Source organism: Anser cygnoides, chromosome 15, assembly GCF_040182565.1.
Source record: "Anser cygnoides isolate HZ-2024a breed goose chromosome 15, Taihu_goose_T2T_genome, whole genome shotgun sequence".
NCBI lineage: Eukaryota > Metazoa > Chordata > Aves > Anseriformes > Anatidae > Anser > Anser cygnoides.
Window position 1 is genome coordinate 11,408,842 of NC_089887.1, and position 22,563 is coordinate 11,431,404.

Consider the following 22,563-nt stretch of genomic DNA (forward strand, 5'->3'; position numbering starts at 1 on the left):
AGCCACACTGCCCCAAGCCTGTAGTGCTGCATGGGGTTGTTGTGGCCAAAGTGCAGGACCCAGCACTTAGCCATGTTGAGCCTCATCCCACTGACCTCTGCCCATCGATCCAACCTGTCCAGGTCCCTCTGCAGGGCCCTACCCTCTGGCAGGTCAACGCTTGCCCCCAACTCTGTGACAGATGAGCTGAGACAGGGCAAACAGAGAGAGACACTGCATGCCTCTCCTTCCCTTAGCCCACCCTGATCTCAGTCTTGGAGCAAAACAAAGTACCAGATCCCAGTTATTTGCACAATTGAGTTTCAGGTGGCCAGATTTCCTGAATCCTAAGCACCCGTTTGGCTAGGCAATCCCCGGTTCACCCTGGGCACACTTCTGTCTCCCTGCTGCGGTGTGGCAGCACTGCCAGAGCAGAAAGCACGTGCTGCCATTCATCAGGGATCTGCCCCAGGGTCAGATCTTGCCCTGCAGATACCAGCTGCTGTTTAAACCTAAGAATTCTTCAGAATGTAGGTACCAGCCCTAAAAGCCTCCAAAGCGTTGAGTATGTCACTGGGTCATCACAATCTGTTAATAAATATTTAACCCAGTGTTCAGGATTTAGGCAGTATGTGCTCCATCTTTTCTTGTATCCGACCTAGCTGCCCAGGGATGGCATTTGGCGGGCTGTAGCGTTGCCACTGGAGATGAAAGGTGCTTCTGAAGTTAAGAGCAGTTCGTGAGCGACTGGTGTGTCCCCTCCATGAGTGGGCATCGTGTCACACACCGAGTCCCATCTCTGCAGAGTGGCTTGGTGTTAGGAGTCACTGTGACAGCTGGGATCACTGTCATGCTGGGTCAGCCTTGTTCCAATGAGTTTGCACAACAGCCTGTTTCTGGTTCTTGCAAAAGGATGAGGGTGTTATGAATAGATCTTTTGGATCCCCTGAAGTAGGTTTGCATTGCAGCGAGACAGGGAAATCAGAGGGGCCATGGCCACAAAAGGGAGTGAAGGGAAAGGGACCTCAGTGGGGCAGGACAGGAGCCAGGAGGAGAAGCCCAGGCTGGCAGAGGGCACTGCAAGTGTCCACGTCGTCTGCACTTTCAAAGCCTGGCGTTGGCCCTGGTTCAGTTTGGAACCCCCAGGTGTGACACTGGGAGGAAGTCTGTTATTTGCTTTCTTGCTCTGTGGTTGGCAGCTGAGACTTTGAAGCTAGTTAGCAAGTGATGGATGATAACAACTGACAGGCAAAGCTGATGGGAGGCAGTGTTTTCTAGCAGATGCATTTATCTGGCAGGGCAGATATTCCCCGTGCTGCAAATGATTTCTGTGCCAAAGGAGGAAGAGAGAGCGGGATTAAAGGACTTGCTGAAATCCTACGTATGTAATTAAAAAAAAATAGGAATCCTGTTTTCCAATAAAGAAACTTCATAAATACCTGAGTTTATGCTGGAGCATAAAATAGTTCGTCAGAATCAAAATTGTGGCTGTTAGCATGGAGGAGTTTTATTCCTCCTGGCACAGACTAAAGAGGCGCTAACAACAGTGTGTCCTAGACCGTTGTGAACTACAAGAGCAAGCAGTTAGTTACAACCCATGTCTTTATCTGCATGAAGTGTTTTGCTATAGCATTAGCATGCCTGGGAGAAAACGGTGTTTGATTTTCAAAACCATTCAAGCTGCTGTTGACCTTCAGTTGCACGCTCCTATTACAAGCCCACTGTTTGCCTTGCTTTGCGGAACAGTCATTCGGGTGAGAAAACCCCCTGATGTCTCCTGACTTGAGAACGGTTTTGCTGCATGTCCTGTGACTTTGTGCTTTATCTGATGATCTTTGAAGCAGTGCCTCGCCGAAGGCTTGTAGGAAGTTGCACGTACGGTGCGGTAAGCTGCGTTTCCGCTGCTGGTTGTTACAGAACCATCTTCAAGGGACGTGGGGAGCTTTTTAGCAAAACTCTGCCCGCTTATAAATCCGATCAAGTCGTTACGCTTATAAGAAAGGCGCACCTGTAAATCCTGGCTTTGTGTCAGTGGTTGCCCTGGTCTCTTTGGGCGATGCGCTGAGACCCTTGCGGGTGGTGCCTCACGAGGCAGGCAGAGAAGCGGTGCGGCAGCGGGGCATCGCCGTGAGCTGGGACGGGGCAGGCTCAGGCTGCGCATTAGGAAGTTTTCCACAGGAGGGCGGTGCAGCCAGGGACAGGTCTCCAAAGAGGGGAGGCATCTCCACCTTGAAGGCTTTCAAGACCTGGCTGGACAAAGCCGGGGCTCACCTGTCTGAGTGTTGGTGGCAATCGTGCTGCGAGTGGGAGGTGGGGCTAGAGACCTCCAGAAACCCCTTGTGCCAGCCTGCTGTCATTCGCTGATTGTCTTCTGGTTTCTTGCAGGAGGAAGAAGGTGAGGAAGCAGACATCTCTTCTGGTCCTTCAGTCATTAGCCACAAGATGCCTTCTGCCCAAACCTTTCATCACTTTGCTCCTCGTTACTCTGAGATGGGCTGCGCTGGGATGCAGATGAGAGATGCACATGAAGAAAACCCAGAAAGCATCCTCGATGAACACGTACAGCGTGTGATGAAAACACCAGGCTGTCAATCTCCAGGACCTGGCCGCCACTCTCCTAAGCCACGGTCCCCAGAAAGCGGCCACTTAGGAAAGCTGTCAGGGACACTAGGAACAATTCCTCCAGGGCATGGCAAACACACAACAAAATCAGGAATGAAACTGGATGCAGCTAACTTATACCACCATAAACATGTCTACCACCACATCCATCACCACAGCGTGATGAAACCAAAAGAGCAAATTGAGGCCGAGGCCACGCAGAGGGTGCAGAACAGCTTTGCTTGGAATGTAGATTCACATAACTATGCAACAAAGTCACGAAACTACACTGAAAACTTGGGCATGGCCTCTGTCCCCATGGACTCTTTAGGCTACAGGTGAGTCAGGGCAACACCCAGTGGGAGGCCCAGAGCTGGAGCTTCTCTAGGAAGCTCTTTCATAAATGGGCTCTAGCATGCCAGTGAAACAGGGTGGCTGAGACATGTTTTCTTATGGGACATGGTTTGAGGGCTCCTCACTGCTCTTCCCCTTCAAAAATGAATATGCTTCCTGATAACCCTTATAAGCCCCTTTTCACCTCTGGGTCTGGTGCTAAAAGACATCCTCTAACCAGGATTTTGAATGGCCTTGATTATAATTAGCTCTTCTGTTCCTTAAAGCAGCAGAGGTGACGGTCGGCTCAACCATGCACTGGGAGTTGATAAGTGTAGGGCGGTGTCTTAGGGCCTGGGCAACAGAAACCAGACTCTAAAGTTGTTTATGAGAGGACACAAAAGTACTCCTTTCTGCAAGGCGTAATTTATTCACCAGAAGCGTTCATTTGTCTTCATATATAAGTGGTGGACGCTCAGGTGCTGCTGTGGCCTGCTGTCCCAGGGGGACGTTCTCCCAGGCAGGGCTGTGTCCATCTCTGCCCAGGAGAGATGTCGATGCCATGTGTGCTCTTGTCAGTTTTTCCTTTGTCTGTTTGAATTAGAAACATGGCATGAGAGGATGGTTTGGGTTGGAAGGGACCTTAAAGATCACCTGGTTCCAACCCCCTGCTATGGGACACTTCCCCCCAGCTCAGGCTGCCCAAATCCCACCCAGCCTGGCCTTGGGCACTGCCTGGGATGGGGCAACCACAGCTCCTCTGGGCAGCCTGGGCCAGAGCCTCAGTGTCCTCATAGTAAATAGGATTTCTTCCTAATGGAATTTCTTCTGAACATATAATCTAAATCTATCCTCTTTTAAGTTTAAAACTGTTACCCCTTCCCCTGTCGTTTCAATCCCTCATAAAGAATGCCTCCCCGTCTTTCCTGTAGGTCCCCTCTATATACTGAAAGGCCACAGTAGGGTCTCCCCGGAGCCTTCTCTTCTCCAGGCTGAACACTCCCAGCTCCCTCAGCCTCTCTTCACAGCAGAGGAGCTCCAGCCCCCTGACCATCCTCATGGCCTCCTCTGGACCCGCTCCAGCAGGTCCCTGTCCCTCTGGTGCTGGGGTCCCAGAGCTGAATGCAGGGCTCCAGGTGGGGTCTCACGAGAGCGGAGCAGAGGGGAGCAATCCGCTCCCTCGCCCTGCTGACTGTGCTGCTGTTGTTGCAGGCTGGGGCACGAGTGGCTTTCTGGGCCGCCAGCACACATTTTCAGCTCATATTCAGTTTTTCATCCGCCACCCAATTCCTCCATCTTCTGTCTGTGTGCTGAGAGGAGAGGGTGAAGTTTATTCTCTGCAGTTTATTCTCTGCAGCAGCTAGTGCTGTTATTGAATTACTGTAAAGGCGAGGCTCAGGGCTACCTTGAATAATGAGTGGTGATGATAAATGTGGAGCAACTGTAGCGGAGAGCTTGGCTAGCTCCTTAAGGTGTGTTATTTTGGGGCAAGGCTTTGCAGTGTACTAGGGGTGGGATTTTAGTGAAGGCAGGCAGCCAGGTGGGTCTGCAGTGTGTAGGAACAACTTTCTGGAGGAGGGATGAGGGAGGCAGAGCGTAGAGGCAGCTGAAGCAAACTGCTCTGTGGGCTGACAGGGAGGGAGAGAGCCCTTACGTCTTTCTGTAGGGTTGAAATGTGTCTGGGCTGCTTTGACAAAGCATACACATGGCCATGCTGGGTCATCCCAAAGCCACATCTAGATATAGGTCTTCTCTCTAGCACTGACTACAGTATACACTCAAGGGAAATGTAAGTGGGCACATTTAGAGCTGTCCTTCTGGCACAAACTCACAGTTCCTGTCCCCAGGTTAGGAGTTTTATAAGATGAGAGTTTGCATCTGAACAGTCTTGTTCAGCAGCCAGTGCTCTCTTGCAGTGCCTTGTTTTGTCCTTCCTGAACCCAGCTGCACTGCTGGCCTCCCCAGTCTGCAGTGTGATTACGAGCTATTGAAAAAGGCTTTTTTTTGTTTGCACTGAACCTGCTGCTGGCGAATTTTATTTGATACCTGCTAGTCCTTGTGTGGTCAGAAGCTGAGAACAAATTCTCAGCTTGCTCTGACTTCACTGATCTTCAGCATCCCCCTGTCCATGTTGTTTCCTCAGCTAAAGAGCTTTTATCTGCATAGTCTCCACCTGCAGAAGACAATCCACATCTCTGATTGCCTGCATGGTGTCAGTGCTTTGAGCCCCACAGTGGCCGTGTGGGGCATGCTGGCCAGACCCAAACATAGCAACATCTCCTCGTGGGTTCTCAAGTGATTTCCCACTAATTCTCGCCACCCTGCAACATCGGGTTACTGTTTCCAGAGAACCCCTGCTGGGAATCCCATCTCACTTCTTCCCAGCAAAGCTGACTGGGGATCTGTTACCCCTTTGTGGTGTTCTTTTACCTGTCTGTGCTAATGAGCATACAGAAGTAGGGAGGGCCTGTGGAGTAAAGTAGGTGGGTGATTAGGATGATGGGGGTCCATTAAATTTACAGCCCATGGCAATGACAGGCCAGCACAGGTTTGTTCTGTGTGGCCTCGCGAGCGTGTGGCTGCCCAGCTGTGTCTCTGGGCACATCCGCATGCGCAGTGGCAAGGAGAGGTGGGATAACTCCAAGAGCCTTTGCTGCAGCCATAAACATAGCAAGAGCCTGTCGGCCATTGCCTCCTTTCTGCCTAGCTGCATTGTCTGCAGCGGCTGCGTTGCCCAGTGTGCCCTGGAAGTTAGGTGGGAGCCTGCAGAAGGCAGTCCACTCCGTGGGATGTAATCTTTTACCGTGATTTGAAGCCTCAGTTCAGATCACGGTGAGAAGCAAACGCTTGGCATGGTAAAACAGCAGTTTGGGGTGCTAGCAAGCTGGTAAGCAGCTCTGGGGAGGGGATCAGAAGGGCTCAGACAAAGAGCAGTGGTCTGACATGGAGAGGCAGCCTATAGATTGCAGCACCAGGATGAACCTCGTGCTCTGAGCCTGTTACCGTGTTGGAGCAAAGAGCTGGGGGTGTAACACAGTCCTTCATTTGCCAGGAGATCTCATGGGCTTTTTGCCGCGTTGCCAGAGAAGCTCCCTTCCCTCCCAGAGACAGCTGATGTGCCTCAGTGTAGCCAGTCTTGCTCTTAGCCACAGCTGTGGCATGGTTGGTTTGAGCTGTGGTAGAGCCCAGCAGACCCTGGCAGGGCTGAATATGTCTCGAGATAGACATGTCCGTCCTCTGCCACTGTCTGTGGTGGTTTGGCTTAGGCAAAGCGCTAATGTCTCAAGCTTTATTCTTGCAGTGGGAAAGCAAGTCTGCTCTCAAAAAGAAATGTTAAGAAGACCGATTCAGGGAAAAGTGATGGTGCCAACTATGAGATGCCAGGATCTCCTGAAGACGTGGAGAGAAACCAGAAGATCCTTCAGTGGATCATAGAAGGAGAGAAGGAGATCAGCAGGCATAAGAAAACAAACCATGGGTAAGGGCTGGTAGAGCGAGGAGTCTTCATACTGTTGTATTGCATCCCCTGCATAAGGCATGTGTCTCTAGGATGTACAGCAGCCTGCCTTGTTCCTGGAGATCTTGAGAAGGCAAGCATCCACCAGGGACAAAGGTTTAGATCCTCTGGAGACTGAGGATTGCTGGGGGGCTATAAGGATAAAGTTCAGTTTTTTTCCAAAGGACGAATTGTGGCCTTGGGGGGAGGTTGAAGCCTCAGAGGAATCTCACAAACTGCTGCTGTGGTTACAAGGTGGATAATGTGGCACACAGTAGGCAGTATTTTTGCTTTAGGCATTTGCTCTACATAAATGCTTGTTGCTCTTGCAAGGTGTTGATAGAAATGTAGGACCTGCTGTGCTGGAGCCATTGGTCCCGAGTAAGCAGCCTGACACGGCTCAGGCAAGAGTTCAGCTTGTTGGGAGCATCCTCTGGGATGGCCTCGCCTGCGCAGAGTAGAGCCGAAGATGGTGGCTGTCTTGGGAATCTCTCTGTAGTCAAGCAGATCTCCTGTGGGCACAGCTCCGTAATCGCAGTCTGGCCATTCTCTGGCAAAAAGCAGTGCTTTCAGGGCGTCACTGACAAGAGGGATCTGGGGGCTCGTCCCCATTGCCACGGCTGCGTTAGCGAGTAGCTGAGTGGCAAAAGTGCTGTTGTTTTTTCCTCTTGCTTCAAAGTAGTGGCCGGGGCAGGTTGCTCTGCAGGCAGCTGGGGTGAGGGACAGAGCCATGGGCAGTGCCGGGCCACCGTGAAGCCAGGCAGCAAGTTGTGTTGCTGGAGCTGGGGAAGGACGAGCACGTTGGTGCCACATCCATTGCCCGTCGGTGGCTCAGAGCGAGAGGCTCGCAGCCTGGGAGCGGTGGTGCCGCACACGGGGCCATCTTCTGGCAGATCCCGCTGAGTGAATTTTGCATATCGTTGAGCTGCCTTTGGCTGGTTTTATTTCTATGCATTGTGCATTTCATGAGAGCCCTGAAGCAGATCTGTTGTCTTTGTGTCCGGGTTGGGTCGCTCACCCCGATGTCTCACCAAAACACTAGAGTAGATGGCAACACGCTGCCCTGAAACATCCAGGGCTGCAGTGGCTGGATGGTGCTCCCCTCTCCCTCAGAAACCACAGCACAGCCATGCTGTATGGAGCTTCCCGGTGGTGCCTGAGCCCAGCTGCGGAAGCGGTAGTCCACCTAGGAGTGACTGTGAGCATGTACAAAGCGGCTTGGCAATCTGTGTAAAACCTTTGTATTTATGTGTAGCTCTTCAGGTGCTAAGAAACAGCTGTCCCATGATATGGTCCGACCCCTCTCCATTGAGCGACCTGTTGCAGTGCATCCGTGGGTCAGTGCGCAGCTCCGGAACGTTGTCCAGCCTTCTCACCCTTTCATCCAAGATCCTACCATGCCGCCCAATCCAGCACCCAACCCTCTCACCCAGCTGGAAGAAGCTCGCAGGAGGTTGGAGGAGGAGGAAAAAAGGGCTGGAAAACTCCCCCTTAAACAAAGGTATGGCAGTAGGGTCTGACTGTGCATGGGAGGGAAGGGGGAAACTGCTCTGAAGGTGGGGAGCTGAGGGAGATGTCCAGTCCCCCTCTGTTTCAGTTTCCAGCACGAACCGGGTGGAGGTATGTGCAGAGGTCAGAGAAACCTGCCCCAGTCCCTCCGACGTGCCCTCTCATGGTGGTGCATATGTCACAAACTACCTTGAGGCCCGGGCTTGCATTTTTTGGATGGAGGGTCTGGAAGAGCTCTGAAAGGATGGGGAAGGAGCTGCTGAGCGCTCAAGCAAGTGGAGCCTGTCTAGAAGGAGCAAGCTGGGGAAGAGCGCTCTTCTGCAGTATTAACCGCACTCCAGCTCGTGGGCTTGCTTGTTCTTTGCTGGCGCTGACTCTTGGCTTGTTCACACTCACACAGAGATTTCAAAGGTCTTGGCTGGTGCGGTAGCAGAATTCAGTGGGATGCAGCAAAGTTAAGCACAGAAGAAGAGTATGTATTTGCTCTTTATTTACATCTCCTCCAGTCTTCCAGCAAAGGCTGCTTGTGGCATCTAGATGGGAACACCGCACTCCAGTCCCGCTACAGCAGGACTGCCTCACTGCATGTCTGTGCCCAAGTCACTGCTGCTTTTTGTGACTCAGCTTAATGCCTGTTGCAGAGCTAATTCTCCTGCTCCTGTATTATCTTTCAGGGAAGATTATTTGCAAGGCACATGGAACTATCAGATGAAAAACATTTTGGAAATGCTGGATAATTACTGTTAAGAGCTAAAAGCACTTTGCCCGTTAAAAACCTTTCACAATGGGAATTGCTTGTAGTCACTCCAGTGCTTTATAGCTGCATTCTGAGAACTTTAAACTTTCAAGTCTGATGCTTAGAAACATGAGTGTAATTTAAAAAACAAGCTCCTCTAATTGCTGAACTCCAATTATTTTTGCTTGCAGTGGCCTTGTAGCAGACTTCTGCATATTTATGTCAGAGACAGATTGAAAGACAGGTAATTAGAGGGCTCTCCCAAGTCAGGTTGAGCCAAGTTTATTTGATCTACCTTTCAGTTGGTGTAATTGGATAGAGTTTATTAGTAGAGTCATTTATAGTCATATTAGATTCATGCACCTTTCCCAGAAATGTCTAGATGCAGATACACCCTTTGGAAACGCCAGCCTGGGCTATATGCATACGTCATGAATATGCTAATAACAACTTGGCATGTATTGTCAACATAGCTTTTGTAGAAACCCCGTGGCATTGTGGTATATGCCCTCCAGACCAGCAGAGAACAGGCTGAGCCGTGCTGGGCTGCTCCACTTTCACACTTGTGCTGCCTCCTCACAAGGCCTGGCTGTTCTGAAGTCGCAGTGATCCCGCTGAGCCACCTGATGCATGGAAAAACAGGGAGCAGTGTTTGCTGGGGAGGAACCGCTAATGAAAAGCAAATGTGCCCATGTCCAGTAGCACACAAGAATGGATGCTGCCCCCAGGGAGTGAAGGATTTCTTGGTGTTTAAATCTTTCTGCTGTATTTGGGCAGGACGAGGTGCTCCAGCTGAAGCGTGCCTGAGCTAGCACCTTTTCAGAGGGCTCCTGTTACGGTTAGCACAGGAGCGTGCCTGAAAACAGACCCCACGTCTCTTCTGAGCGGGGCTGCCCAAGGCTGGCTGGGGAGCAAAGGAGAAACAGAGAGGGGATTTCACCTGGCAACACCTTTTATTTCAGTCAGGAGCTTTGGAGAGCTCTTGGAAATTGGAGCCAGCCTCCAGGTTCATCGGCAGCCTTGGGGAGGCAGAGTCCCCACAGCACAGGAGGAGTTGGTGAGCCTGGAGGTGTCGTTGAGGCATGGGCTTGAGCTGGCTGCAGGGGAGCGTACAGTGCCACCTTCGTACAGCTCAGCTGCCCCTGCAGCGTGGTTACCTGGCTCACGAGCTGCTCTCCCGCCGGCACAGCCCTCTGTAGCCATGTCCTTTCCCCGCTCGCTCCCCAGTTCTGCCTGGGGGTGTCAGCAGCATGCTCCCACCCCACCACTGTCCCACAGGCGTCCACACAGGCTGCACTGAGCACCATAAATACTCTGGAAGGAGTCACGCTGCTGTTGCAGAACAGGCCTTTCTCTCCCTGTTCTGCAGGGTTTGGGGCACGGAGCATTGATCTTTAAGATATCTGCATGACAGCTGCTAGGAAGCAATTCCAGATTAAATGTCCAGCACCGAATGACCTGCGGATCCGGTGTGCCCATTGCGTTTGTGGAGAGCCCTGTCCCAGTGACCATCATTGCTTGTCTGTGCAGCCAGTTTGGAGCCATTTTCTGTAGCTCAGTGTCACAGTTCAGTTATGTTAACAGCTGGAAGAAGTAATTAGTACCAGCTCTGCAGAGAAAAGGGTTTTGCAAGCAGCAAAAGAATTTTAGAAATTCTCCAGCAAAAATGTTAGCGTGAGCTCGGTTTGGAATTAATTTGGTTGGGCCGAGCCTGGAAGAGGATCAGAGCTGGACACTCCCAAGGTAACATCCACCGGTTGCATTTCTGGCTTTCCAAAGCTCTTCAGCCCCTGGCTGAGTTGGAGCAAGCCCCCTACCTCCCTGTGCTGGGCACAGCTGCATCACAGCTAGGTTGTACTTGTGCTCTAACATAGACCCAGGTTCCCTTTCACATCAGCCATTTGGATTATATGGCTAGAAATTCCTGACAGGTTAGTGAAGTGTAGATGCAATAAGTTGGGTCAGTGCTGCTGTTCCCTTGTTGGATAACATTTTATGTCATTTTATGACAAATGTTGCAAAGGGAGCTGATCCCAGAAGAGGAAAGGTAGCGTTTCTTGTCTGTATTCCTGGGGAGGGTCACGCTGCAGACCCAGGAGATGGGCGCAGGTGGAGGCTTTAACGCAGCAGGGCTTAGACATGGTCTGGCGGAGCAGTGTACTCAGTGGTGGCCCATCTGGGTAAGAAGTGGTCTCAGGAGATTTCTAGATTTCTTGGCGATGACGAAAGTGGAGACAGTTGTGTTGCCTTGTTCTCCTGAGAGGAAAGCTTGGAAAATTGTGTTTTCAGTGATCCGCCCTGCTTCAGGCTGCTACAGATCTGTTGCTGCAGTTTTGGGATGCGTGTGTGTTCTGTGACTGTGAGATGCTCCGAAAGATGGTTTTTCTTCCTGCAAGAAGGCATTAACCCTTTAGCTCTTGTCCCATCACCGGCAGCATCCTTCAGGAGCTGTTCCTACTACCTCTGCAGGTCCTGTCCCGTGAGGAAGAGCCCTGTCTTTGTGTCCAGCCACTCTCCCTGTTGCTGCCTGTGGCCTCCTGCTCTTACAGGGTCCCTGTAACCCGCCGGGCAGTGCCAGCTGTGATTCCATCCCCCTCCTGCTCCAGGGGGACCGAAGCTGCCCTCAGCCTCTGCTCAGATGCCCAGAAGCCATCCCTACCTTGATTTATGTCAAAAACAGGGAGATCCAAAACTGCGGGGTTTGGTTTTAACTCCAGTGCTGTGAAGCAGTACAGAGCTTCTGTTTTCAGGCATTGGCAGCCTCTGTGCTCTGGGAAGGCATGCGTGCTGTGATGCTGGTGCTTTAACCCCTGCCTGTTTTCCACCACCCCTTTTTTTCTCTCTGCAGTCTGCACCAGGAGGGCTGTCTGTTTCGACAAGCCCTTGAAACAGCGTATGTGCAAGAGGCATTCGCTGTCTAGTGGATGTAGGAGAAACTTTGGATGCTCTTTCTTCCTTGCGTGCTTTCTACAAGCCACACGATCCCCGTGGCCCCTTTCCGAGGCTGGGGAAGAGGGGATAGAGGAGCCAGTCCGAGCACGTTCAGAAACGGCCTTTCAGGAATGAATTACGCACCAGCAGGAGGAAGGCTCCCGGCCGTTGGCACGGGCCCCCTCTTGCTTCTACCAGGGCAGACCTCGGGGGGCTCAGGGCGTTTGTCGTAGTGGATGGGCGTTTGCAAGGCCAGGAGGTGCTGAGCAGATGAAGGCTTGCTCACCCAGCAGCCCAGTGCGACGGCGGCGCCAGCGTTGTGCTGCCTGTGCTGTGCACGCCGTTGCGTCCCCGGGAGCCTGCGTGCCAGGTCCCCTGGGCACAGAGCAGCTGTCTCTTAGTCATGACTTGTTTCTAGCGGCATTAAGAGAAGCTTAGGGACTTTGAGGTTTTCCAAACCCCTTCAATTAACTTCTGGCTCACAGGATGCACAGTATTTGCCTGAATTTATGACCCATTTTTCCTTTAAATGCAAGATATTTTTTTTCCAAGGATGATTCAGTTTCTTAATGTTTTTCTAGCTAAAGGGCATCCTGTACTTTGATATGAGGATAGGTTCTAAGAGCTCTGCTGGCACCACGAGCAGACCCGCACCTCTCAGGATGCGGCATTTTCCCCAGAGGTCTCCCAGGCAGAGCAAGCACCAGAAACATTGTTCAGTTGAACTTTAGACCTCTCATGGCTTTAGAAAGAGGTGAAAAAAATTTCTCTGGTCTTGGTTTGCAAAGCCAATGTTTATGTGGGCATGCCATTAAAAAGGTGCTGTGCCTGTGAGCCAGTGTTTAAAGGTTAGGGTCACAGTCATTTCCAAAATTGTGATTAGCTCATGTGCTTGGCAAATTCTCTTTTTATAGCAACTTTCCAGTCATATAAATACAAAATCATCTTTTTTACCCGGTGTGTTTTTAAAATAATTTTAAAGCTGCCAAGTTTGTTTTATGCGATTTTGAAAGAGAACGCTGCCTCTGCCGAGACCACACATGCCAAGTTACGAATTTGTGTAGGCTGCTCAAATGCTTGTGCAGCATTTACAGTGCCCAGGTGAAAAGCTCTACAGAAGTGCAAAGTACCATTATTTTTATCGTTGCTACTTTTGTCCGCCTCTGAAAATGGGGCTAGGACTGGGCTGACACTTCCAGTGTAGTGATGGCACCACATAGCAAACGCCATGATGTGGGCTGGAAGCAGAGACCAGTCTGACATCTCAAGAGTCAGGAAAACAGGAGATTTAAAGTCAGTTCACCAGGGTTTTGAGGGCAGTGTCTGCCTTCCAAAATCCACTCCGTGGTGCAGACAGGACATGTGCTGTTAGCCAGCAGCCTAACTGGGCCTGGCCACCCTGCGTGGACGGGACAGGCAGCGAAGCCTGTCCTTGAGCTGTTCTCCTCTCACCAACAGGTTCCCTACCCTGCCAGCACGAGTGCTGGAGAGGATGAGCCGGGAAGCCACATGGCTTCTTAAAAAAGCCATGTAATTGCTTGGATGGACTCTCCTCTTGGGCTGGTTGGAGATGTTCTCCCTGTGCAGCAATCTCAACAAGTTGGCTGCTAGCCCAGTGGCCCTGAGACAGCTCCTTTTTTTGACATCAGAGCCTCTGTTTTCCCCACAGAGCCTGAGGAGCTGCAGGACCACCACAGCAGGCTGCCTGCCAGTCCCAGGCTCACTCAGAGGCCGTGTCACATCTCCTGCTGCCCGTCTCTTGTCACCTGTGGTGGGACATGACCTGAACCCCTTGCCTGGGCAGCTCCATATACCCAGACCGGCACCCAGCGGTGGTGATGGCTCTGAAGCCGTGCTGAGCACCATAGGCTGATACTCAGCAGGTTGCTTGTATTGTTGTACAACAGGTTGAAGCCCCAGAAGAGACCGGGCAGCGGTGCGTCCCAGCCGTGTGAGAACATCGTGGTTGCTTACTACTTCTGCGGAGAGCCGATCCCTTACCGCACCCTCGTCAAAGGGCGCGTGGTGACACTGGGACAGTTCAAGGAGCTGCTGACCAAGAAAGGGAACTACAGGTAAGGGCTGTTTGCTGCGTGCAGTGTGGTGCCTGCAGACTGTCAACAACCCCTGGCAGATGCCAGCACCGGGATGCAGTGGTGCTGCTCCTGCCAAGGTGAAGGAGCCATGGTGGAGGTAGGTCGGGGGCATCCTGGAGTTCTCAAGAGCCTTCCAGGAGGGCTCTCAGGCTGTGCTGCAGTGGGAATACAGCAGCACAGTAAAGATGCCTGGTTGCCACTGGAGGTTCCTGCACTTAAGAAAAATAAGTCCCAACGTGAGCCAGGAATGTACTTTTTAAATAGGGGCAGAACCAGTACTTGCAGCAGCAATCCTGCCTTGTGGAAGCAGGGTTATATTTGTGTTAGACTGGAAAGGCTTGGTTGTTGAAGAGGCAGGTTATGGGAACACGGGAGATCGGGTTCTCTACCAGAAATGTCCTGCATCACAGTTCGTACCTTGAACAGACATTTCAGGGCTGCATGGTGTCCTGGGCTGGTAAGGAGCAGCAGCAAGCAGTGCTTGATGATGCTCTGGGGAACCCTTCAGCTTCCAGAGCCATTTAACTCCCAGGGTTTCCTCCAGTGAGGACAAAGAGGTTGGGCCCTACTGGAGTCCCAGAGTGCCTGTCCTCTGTGTGGCAGCCAGGCATGGGGTGCGTAGCTCTGCCAGTCACCCCTTCCAAGTAGGAACTGCCTTGGGAAAGTCTGCCTAGAAATGTTCTGGGCTCTCACCAACACGGGGACCTCCAGCCAGCTTTTGCGAGAGCTGTGAATGGGTCTGGATTCAGGGCCTGAGCCTCAGTATGCCGGCACGGATCCTGACCACTCTCTTGGTCAGAGTGAAGACAGGGATGGATGCTGGCCTCAGTCGCCTCCACATCTGCTGGAGCTGCTCCCCGTTCACCATTAGCTCAGGGAGTGCTGTACCCTGTCTCTGGGTATGACTGGTGTCCCGCGTGGCCACTCACCTCTCTCTGTCACCGTGTTTCTGGGTTTTCAGGTATTACTTTAAGAAAGTGAGTGATGAGTTCGACTGTGGTGTGGTCTTCGAGGAGGTGCGGGAAGATGACACCATCCTGCCCATCTTCGAAGAGAAGATCATCGGGAAGGTGGAAAAGATCGACTAGGCGACTAGGCTGTGAGGCTGCGAAGGCTTTAAGGAAAGGACTGTGAAAGACTCTGGGACCGGAGGAGAAGGTCTGGGGCTGACGCTGGCGGTGCTACTCCAGCAGGCGCTGGGTGAGCCCGGGGCGGAGGGCGGCAGCCTGCTCTGCGCAAGCTGTTTTGCCAGTGGAAGTCGTTTCACCCCACGAACCTGCCAGTGGGAGCCTGGGCTCCCTCTCCATACCGAATATAAGTGTAATGTAGCATTGTACAGTGCATTAGAAAGTGTAATATGACCTTGTTTACTAAAGCTGCATATTTTTGATATATTGTAATAAAAGGAAAATATTTCCAATGTCACAGTGCTCTTATGTAAATGTAAAACGTACAGGTACTGCAGAATTCACCCAAAGTGTACAGCCATCCGTCAAACTCAGTGTGGTCCTCGCTTTCACAGCACCCTTCCCTGTCCCCTCCGTGTGGATGGCTCCTGAGTGACGCTGCTGCAGCGGGGCAGAGCGCCTGGCCCAACGAGCCGCTGTCCCCCCAGTCGTGCGGAAGGCGTTGCTGCGCTCCGGAGGGGCCCTCCCCTGTGGTTCCTGCGCACCTCCGAAGATTGCTGAGACGTTTTGAACAAGTCGGCCTCTTGCCTCCCTGGCAGTTGCAGCTACTGGACCTGGTAGGGTGGTTTTTCTCCTGAGCTTTCTGAGATTGAGTGACTCCCCGATGGAAAGAAGGGTCAGTGGCAGTTCTCAGTGCTGGGGGCTTCCTGTGGTGCCTTGTACCAGAGACACTGGACGGGGCGAGCTGGCAGGGCCGTGGGACATCCGTGAGGACCGGCTCCCACCCCGTGCTGTGGAGCTGGGGCGGCAGGCTGGGCACTGGCATCCCACATCCTGCGCTCGTCCTCCACGTCTGCCCTGTTCCTGGAGAAGACCTTTCCTCCCAGGAGGGAGCAGCAGCTCCGCAGAGGGCTGGCACCCGTGTGCCCCCTGCAGACATGCTCGGGCCTCCAGTGTCAAAGTCAGGCTTTGGTCAAGGAGTCTTTCTAGGAGACGTGTCGTATGGGGAGGAAACCAATGAGACACTTTAAGTATGAGGACAAAACCCATCTTTTTATGAGTCTTGAGTCTTTTTTTCAGGTTCTGTGTCTCTGGGGAGTCATGTGAGGGCACTGCAGTCCAGTGCTAGTAGCGAAGGGAGTTGTTGATGCCATTTTGTGGGGCTCTTTTAGGGCCAGGTCACCCGAACACTGCACTCACTCTAAGGGGCAGCCACCAGGGTGCAGATGGGAGTCTAGGCAGCCTCCTGGGATTACTTGCTCCCACCTGGGCTGCCCGCTCCCACTGCCCCTGCCTTTGGCCCTGCCCTGCCCACCAGCCCGGGCTGTACTCCATGCCCAAGCAGCCGCAACTCTGCGCTGGCTCCTTCAGCGAGACCGGCCCCCCCACGTCCCCCAAAGCCAGCTCGTCGGGGGCTTCCACATCAGCTCTTGCCCTGCCTGGCCGCGTGCCCCAGCTCTGCACTCTGCTGCTGCAGCATTTTGGAGCATGGTGCAGCTGCCTGTGGGGCTGGTGGCCCCGTGTGCGTGGCACCGCATGGGGATTTGACTCAGCCTATTGTATATGTCACCGAGTGCCTTTTAAACACGGTCCTGTGACTTATAGCCTATCACTATGTGAAGTCCAGCAAAATCTGCAATCGTTTTCAGCCAGGGAACAGCGTTATGAACGTTTTTTTTCCTCCCTCTTTTTTTTTAAGTTCTGATCATGTTGTGTCTGGTGAGGTTGTTACCATGCCTGGGATTTCCATCTCCCCCTTTTTTTCTCAGGGGGTTCCCTGTAAATATGTACATTTGCTAAGCGCAGCACCCTCCGCTGGCTGTGCAGCCCTGGCGATGTCTCCTGTGCATCCTCATGTGCTGACTTGTACAATGATCTTTTCAAAGGTACTTGGATAAAATGAAATAAAACCCCACATCCCAATGCCTGCTGGTTTCTTCCTTCCCTGCGGAGCAGAGATCCAGGCCCAGGGGAGCCAGTTGGGGTGACTGGTGGGTGGGACTGGCCGGGTGCCCAGGGCACATGGCTCCCCCACAGGGTGGACGTGGAGGCCACAGCCCTCAGGGCCCTGTCCCCAGAGCCGTTGCCCACAGCCTGAGAGCAGCAGGCATGGGGAAAGGGGACAGTGCTGGGGGTTGTGGGGACACCAGGGGGTCCCAGAGGCTGTGAGCCAGGGTCTGGAGAAGCTCAAAGAGTGTTTGGAGCCCCATTTTTTTTTTTTTACTTCTGCCTTCCCTAGCTGTGACAACAACTCCTGGGGCTCCCCTGCTCCCTGGGGTTGCTGCATGGTCATGCAACCCAGACCTGGGGCAGGAGGGGTGCCTGGGGGCCACGACGCAGAAAGCCCTGGTTCATTCCTTCATCGCCTGCACCCCGACCGCACAACCCCAGGCCCACACCTTCCTGTGTCACTGCAAAGACAAGCGCCACAGTGTGCCCAGAGACGTGATGGGTCCAGGGCCCTGGGGAGGTGAAAGGAGCCTTGTAGCACCCAACCCATGGGGCGTGCCCAGGGCCAAGGCCATGCAGTACCAGGCCAAGGCGAGGGCACGGTGTCTGGGGTCCTGACAGCAGTAGGATGAGACCACCACCAGGCCCTTAGCGTGGGTACAGGGGTGATGATGGTGACAGCCATCTCTGGTGAGCCGGGGTCTGTCACCTGTGGCTGCAGGGTGGGAACCAGGCCTGTGGCTGAGCTGCCCCATGGGAGAGACGCCCCGGGTTCAGCTTGTAGTCAGGGAGCTCTGCCCCATGACCCCAGGTGTGAACCCACTGTGTTCACCATGTCCCCTGAGACGCCACCGAGCACTGCGTGCCCCTGGCCAGTGCAAATGTGGCGCCCATGGGGTGAGCCGGGGCTGCCAGCAGCTGCACCCCCACAGTGCTGCAGAGCTGCAGACAAAGACCAGAGCCCACGTTGTTTCCAGGGCGTTTATAGCACCCACCCAAGTGGGACAGGGCTCACAGCTCATCCCGGGCTTCAGCCGTGCCTGACGGACTCAGCTCCTCTGTGCCTGTGCTGTTCTCGGGGGTCTTGGTCACCTGCAGAAGGTGATGGTAAGAAAAGGATGGCCAGACACCCCGTCCCCATCCTGCTGTGGGGCAGAGCAGGGTCCATCCCCCGCCCAGCTGGGGCTTGGAGACATCCTGGGGTGGATGGAAACCCCTGGCCCAGGGAAGGGGGGACCTCACTGACCACAGGTGGCTCCTCAGGCAGTGTCCCTCCATTTTCCAGGAATTTGGAGAAGGTCTCCACGTCTCGGGTGCTCCTATACTCAATCATCTGGAGTCACGGAACAGGAGGAGGATAACGAGTGATGCCCGGGCCCAACTCCCTTCCCCAGGTGCCCCACGCATGCCTTGTACCCTACCTTCCTGCCCGGTCCAGCAGGGAAATAGTGCAGTGTGGGGTAACCGCTGATGGTGATGTTCTCCAGCTCATTGGCCGTGGCATCTATCTCAGCAATGACAATGTCCTCGTGGTCCTTATAGCGCTCACCCAGCTCCTCCCAAGCAGCCGCCATCTCCTTGCAGTGGGCGCACCACGGCGCATCTGCGTGACAGGCACAGTGCTGGGAGGACACCCTGGCTGAGCTAGGGGACCAGGATTTGGGGCTGCTGGGGCCAGTTCCTCAGGTGAGGGACTGGCGTGGGAAGGGGGCTCAGCCCTCAGCCCCTTGATGGACCTCAGGAAGGGTCACGGGGAGCCACAGCACTTACAGAATTTCACAAAGACGTTCTTGGTCTCATCAAATGCCACCTGCTCAAAGGTCTTTCCCACGAGGACTTTAACAGGTCGTGTGTCCCAGTCCTCAGGGGGCTCCTCGCTCAGCAGATGGGGCTGTGGGGACAACCAGGATGGCCACAGCCCATGGTGAGCAGCAATAGGACACAGGCGTCAGGGGCCAGGGTTTGCCAGGAACATCCCCCCACCACCACCTGCAGACCCATCAGATCCAGGCACACCAGGACCAGTTGCCAGACGCCATCCCCACCACCCCAGCATGGTACCCAGCCCTGTTCAGCATTCCTGTGCTGACTTCTGGACCATCTCTTCCCTCCTCCCCCTCTACTTTCATCCCATCGTGTGTAGCTCAATATTGGTGATCTCCTGCCTCATTTCCCGTAAAGTTGTGTGCTTGTTTTTTTCCTTGCACAGTCAGTTGCAGGACGAGCAAGTGACATCAGCTACCTGGAGTTGTGCAAAGCACTTGACACTGTCCCCTATGATATCCTTGTCTCTAAATTGGAGCGACATGGATCTGGTGGATGGACCTCCCGGAGGGTAAGGAATCAGTTGGATGGTTGCACTCAAAGAGTTGCGGCCAACAGCTCGATGTCACGGTGGAAATCAGTAATGAGCAGTGTTCCTCAGGGGTTAGTACTGGGACTGGCGCTGTTTAACATCTTTATTGGTGACGGGGGCAGTGGGATCGATGCCGAAAGACACTGAGCTGTGCGGTGTGGTCGGCACACCAGAGGGACGGGATGACAGCCAGAGGGACCTGGACAGGCCTGAGAGGTGGGCCTGTGCGATCCTCCAGAAGTTCAACAAGGCCAAGTGCAAGATCCTGCACCTGGGCCGGGGCAATCCCAAGCACAAATCCAGGCTGGGTGGAGAATGGATTGAGAGCAGCCCTGAGAAGGACCTGGGGATGTTGGTGGATGAGAAGCTCAACATGAGCTTCCAGCATGGCAGCCCAGAAAGCCAAATGTGTCCTGGGCTGCACCAAAAGCAGCATGGCCAGCAGGGCAAGGGAAGAGATTGTCCCCCTCTGCTTCGCTCTCATGAGACCCCACCTGGAGCCCTGTGCTCAGCTCTGGGCCCCCCCAACACAACAACGACATTGATGCATTAGAACAAGCCCGGAGGAGACTGCAAAGATGCTCAAGTGGCTGGAGCACCTCCCCTACAAAGACAGGCTGAGGGAGATGGGGTTGTTCAGCCTGGAGATGAGAAGGCTCCAGGGACACCTTACAGTGTCTTTCCAGTACCTAAAGGGGGCTGCAGGAAAGGTGGGGAGGGACTCTTTGTCAGGGGGTGTAGTGATAGGACAAGGGCGGGGGGGAGAATGGCTTTAAACTAAACGAAGGTAGGTATAGATTAGCTATTCAGAAGAAATTCTTTACTATGAGGGCAGTGAGGCACTGGAACAGGTTACACACAGAAGCTGTGGATGCCCCATCCCTGGAAGTGTTCGAAGCCAGGCTGGATGGGGCTTTGGGCAACCTGGTCTGGTAGGAGGGGCAGGGGGGTTGGAATTAGATGGTCTGTAAGGTCCCTTCCAACCCAAACCGTCATATGATTATATAACTCCCAAATCCTCAGGTCTGGCTGCACAAGTATCAGTGAGCAGCAGTTGGCTGCTGGTCACCATGCAAGAGACATCATTAGGCTTCAGAATTAACAGCCCAGCACTCTACCAGAAAGCAGCATTGGCATTAGCTGACACAGCCATGGTTCTCTCACCTTAACCTTGCCATCCAGCACCGCCTGGACAAAGTCACGCACGGCTGTGGCCGAGAAGGCCTCCTCATCCATCTGGTATTTGCGGTTGTTCTCCATCTTGATGAAGCGCAAGGTGGGGGCATCAGCAGGTGTCAGGCCGAAGAAGGGCAGGACAGTGGCACCGTACCCATCCACATCCACCACTACAAAGAGCACCTGGGTGGGGGGACAGGCAGCGCTGAGGCCAGGGCGCCTCGTGGGGCCTCGCCATGCCCACCACCAGGCTGCCTCACCTCTCCCCGAAAATTGCTGGCAGCCTTCCGGAAGTCATCCCGCAGCGCCAGCTGCTCCTCCACGGACTTGTTGAGAAAGAGCAGCATGTGGTGGGGGATCTTGGCACCAAAGATGCGGCTGGAGGTCTGCGGAGAGTGGTGGGACGGTGAGGGCTGGGGTATCCTGTGGCTGGTGCTGGGGACAGGGTGGGACGGGGGCCGTACCTCATTGGAGAACTCCATCACCAGCTCCAGGCTATGCACGCGGAGCAGCCGAGTAAGCTCGGCTGCGTCCAGTCCCCGTGCTGGGTCCACGGGGAAGTCTGTCCGTTCCTCGTCGAACTGCCAGGATGCAGGCCAGTGAGTGCCAGGGGTCCCCACCGTGGACCCCCCACCCTCCCCAGCCCTGCTCACCTTCTTGAAAAGGCAGACAGTGTCGACTGACAGCCCATATGCCTCAAAGAGCTCGTCCGCCTCGGTCACGCCAAACGCCACATCCACCACCTCACCAGCAGCCTCGTAGAACGCCTGGGCCGCCTCGCCCTTCAGGTCCTGCACGGCCCTACCATGAGACCTGCCCTGGCCCTGGCCCAGCCCCGGCCTGGTCCCTGGCCCACCTTGAAGAAGCCCACGACCACCATGTCCTGGGCGCTGATGAAGGCAGCCGCGGTGTCGGTGTCCTGCAGCAGCGTGGCGCTGGGGCCGGCCCGACGCTGCATCCAGCGCACGATGCCGTTGGCGTCCATGCGGCCTGGCACGTGGAGTGGGGCTGCCACCATCACCCCAGGCACCCACCCGCTGTCACCAGACTGCCAACCCCCCAGCCCAGGCCACCGCCCCCAGATGCCCACGCTGCCGCCGCCACCACAAGGCTGCCTGCTGTCACCTCATTCACCATCGCATCGCTGCCACCCGCTCGCCGTCACCACGCCGCCACCCCTTCACCACCAAGCACCCCTCCCGGTGCCCCCCGCTGTGGACGCCGCCGCCTTCATGCGGTACCGTGGCCCTACCGGTATAGGCGAGGGGATGAGTGCGGTTGCCATCACGGAAGAGCTTGAGCGTGGGGTAGGCGTTGATGCCAAACTCGGTGCTCAGGCCCACCTGCGCCGTGGCGTCCACCTTGCCCAGCCGCACCGCCTCCGACCCGTTCCTCAGCGTGGCGGCTGCCTGGGCAAACTCGGGGGCCAGCCTCTGGCAGTGCCCACACCACGGCGCATCTGCGTGGGGGCCCAGCGTCACCCACAGAGAGCCCAGCATGTGGGGATGTCCCTGGTCCCCAGGGGTGGGGCTCAGTGGGTGGCCAAGGACATGTTACCTGGCACGCTCCAGCACCTGCCCACACTCTTCCATGTCCCACACCCCACCTTGTGTCCCTGCCCCATATCCCATGCCCCTGCCCTGTGGCCCTGCCTCACACCCTCTCACACTGTGTGCCCTTGCACCAAACCCTATGCCCCCGTGTTGTCACGCTACGTCCTGTGCCCCTGCCCCTCTTACCCATATCCATAGCCCTGTTGTCCCTGTGCCCCTGCCCCACACCTCTGCCCCCTGCCCTGCACTCATGGCCCTGCCCTGTACCCCTGCCTGTCCCCAGCCCCCGCCTGTGCCGGGGACACTTACAGAACTCCACCAGCAGCAGGCGGAACTCGCTCAAGGCACGGGCGAAGTTGTGCTCATGAAGCACCAGGACGCTGTCCTCCTCCTTGAGCTCATCCGAGACCACATCATCCTCTTCATCCTCCTCCTCCTCCTCTGCCACCACCTCCCCATCCTCCTCCTTGCCTTCGAGCCCCTCGCTGTCCCCCCAGGCCGGGCCCAGCCAGGCCAGCGAGAGCACCAAAAGCCAAAGCAGCCGGGCCCCGGAGCCCCGCATGGTGCCACCACTGCCAGCCGCCACTGCCAAAGCCGGCGCACTGGGGAGAGGGGACAGATAAGGGCCCCGGGGCGGGTGGTGCCGGTCCCCAGGAGCTCGTGGCCCTCCGCTACTGGCTGCCCAGCACCACAGATAAGGCAGCGGGACCAGGTGGCTGT

At 54.8% G+C, this 22,563-nt stretch overlaps 2 protein-coding genes across 4 annotated transcripts in view; one reads left to right on the forward strand and one right to left on the reverse strand.

The window, feature by feature from the left end:
- The window catches only part of AXIN1 (axin 1), an 81,738-nt gene extending 66,632 nt beyond the window's left edge, over positions 1–15,106 (forward strand). For 2 of the 3 annotated variants that reach the window (XM_066977502.1, XM_066977503.1), the window contains exons 6-10: positions 2,365–2,918; positions 6,215–6,391; positions 7,665–7,910; positions 13,493–13,660; positions 14,643–15,106. In XM_066977502.1, the coding sequence (XP_066833603.1) occupies positions 2,365–2,918; positions 6,215–6,391; positions 7,665–7,910; positions 13,493–13,660; positions 14,643–14,769 (1,272 nt within the window). In that variant the 3' untranslated portion in view covers positions 14,770–15,106. The remainder of the gene's footprint in view (positions 1–2,364; positions 2,919–6,214; positions 6,392–7,664; positions 7,911–13,492; positions 13,661–14,642) is intronic. The other variant, XM_066977504.1, reaches the window with a different exon arrangement.
- A 2,500-nt stretch (positions 15,107–17,606) lies between these two features.
- On the reverse strand, positions 17,607–22,525 carry PDIA2 (protein disulfide isomerase family A member 2). Its single transcript, XM_048062629.2, has 11 exons — positions 22,153–22,525; positions 21,543–21,749; positions 21,147–21,280; positions 20,944–21,081; positions 20,755–20,871; positions 20,551–20,676; positions 20,279–20,473; positions 18,529–18,649; positions 18,180–18,361; positions 18,005–18,091; positions 17,607–17,850 (listed from the first exon to the last, which is right to left on the reverse strand). The coding sequence occupies exons 1-11, from the start codon at positions 22,403–22,405 to the stop codon at positions 17,770–17,772; spliced, it is 1,641 nt and encodes a 546-aa protein (XP_047918586.2). The 5' UTR covers positions 22,406–22,525; the 3' UTR covers positions 17,607–17,769.
- Between the last annotated feature and the right edge of the window lie 38 nt (positions 22,526–22,563).

Bases quoted from the DNA above. Each gene is read 5' to 3' on its own strand.
- PDIA2 (XM_048062629.2), bottom strand. From the start codon at position 22,405: ATGCGGGGCTCCGGGGCCCGGCTGCTTTGGCTTTTGGTGCTCTCGCTG. The intron at 21,750-22,152 runs GTAAGTGTCCCC...GCCCCCACGCAG, and splicing joins CCTGCTGCTGGTGGAGTTCT to ATGCGCCGTGGTGTGGGCAC. The intron at 20,677-20,754 runs GTACGGCCCCCG...CACTCTCCGCAG, and splicing joins TGATGGAGTTCTCCAATGAG to ACCTCCAGCCGCATCTTTGG.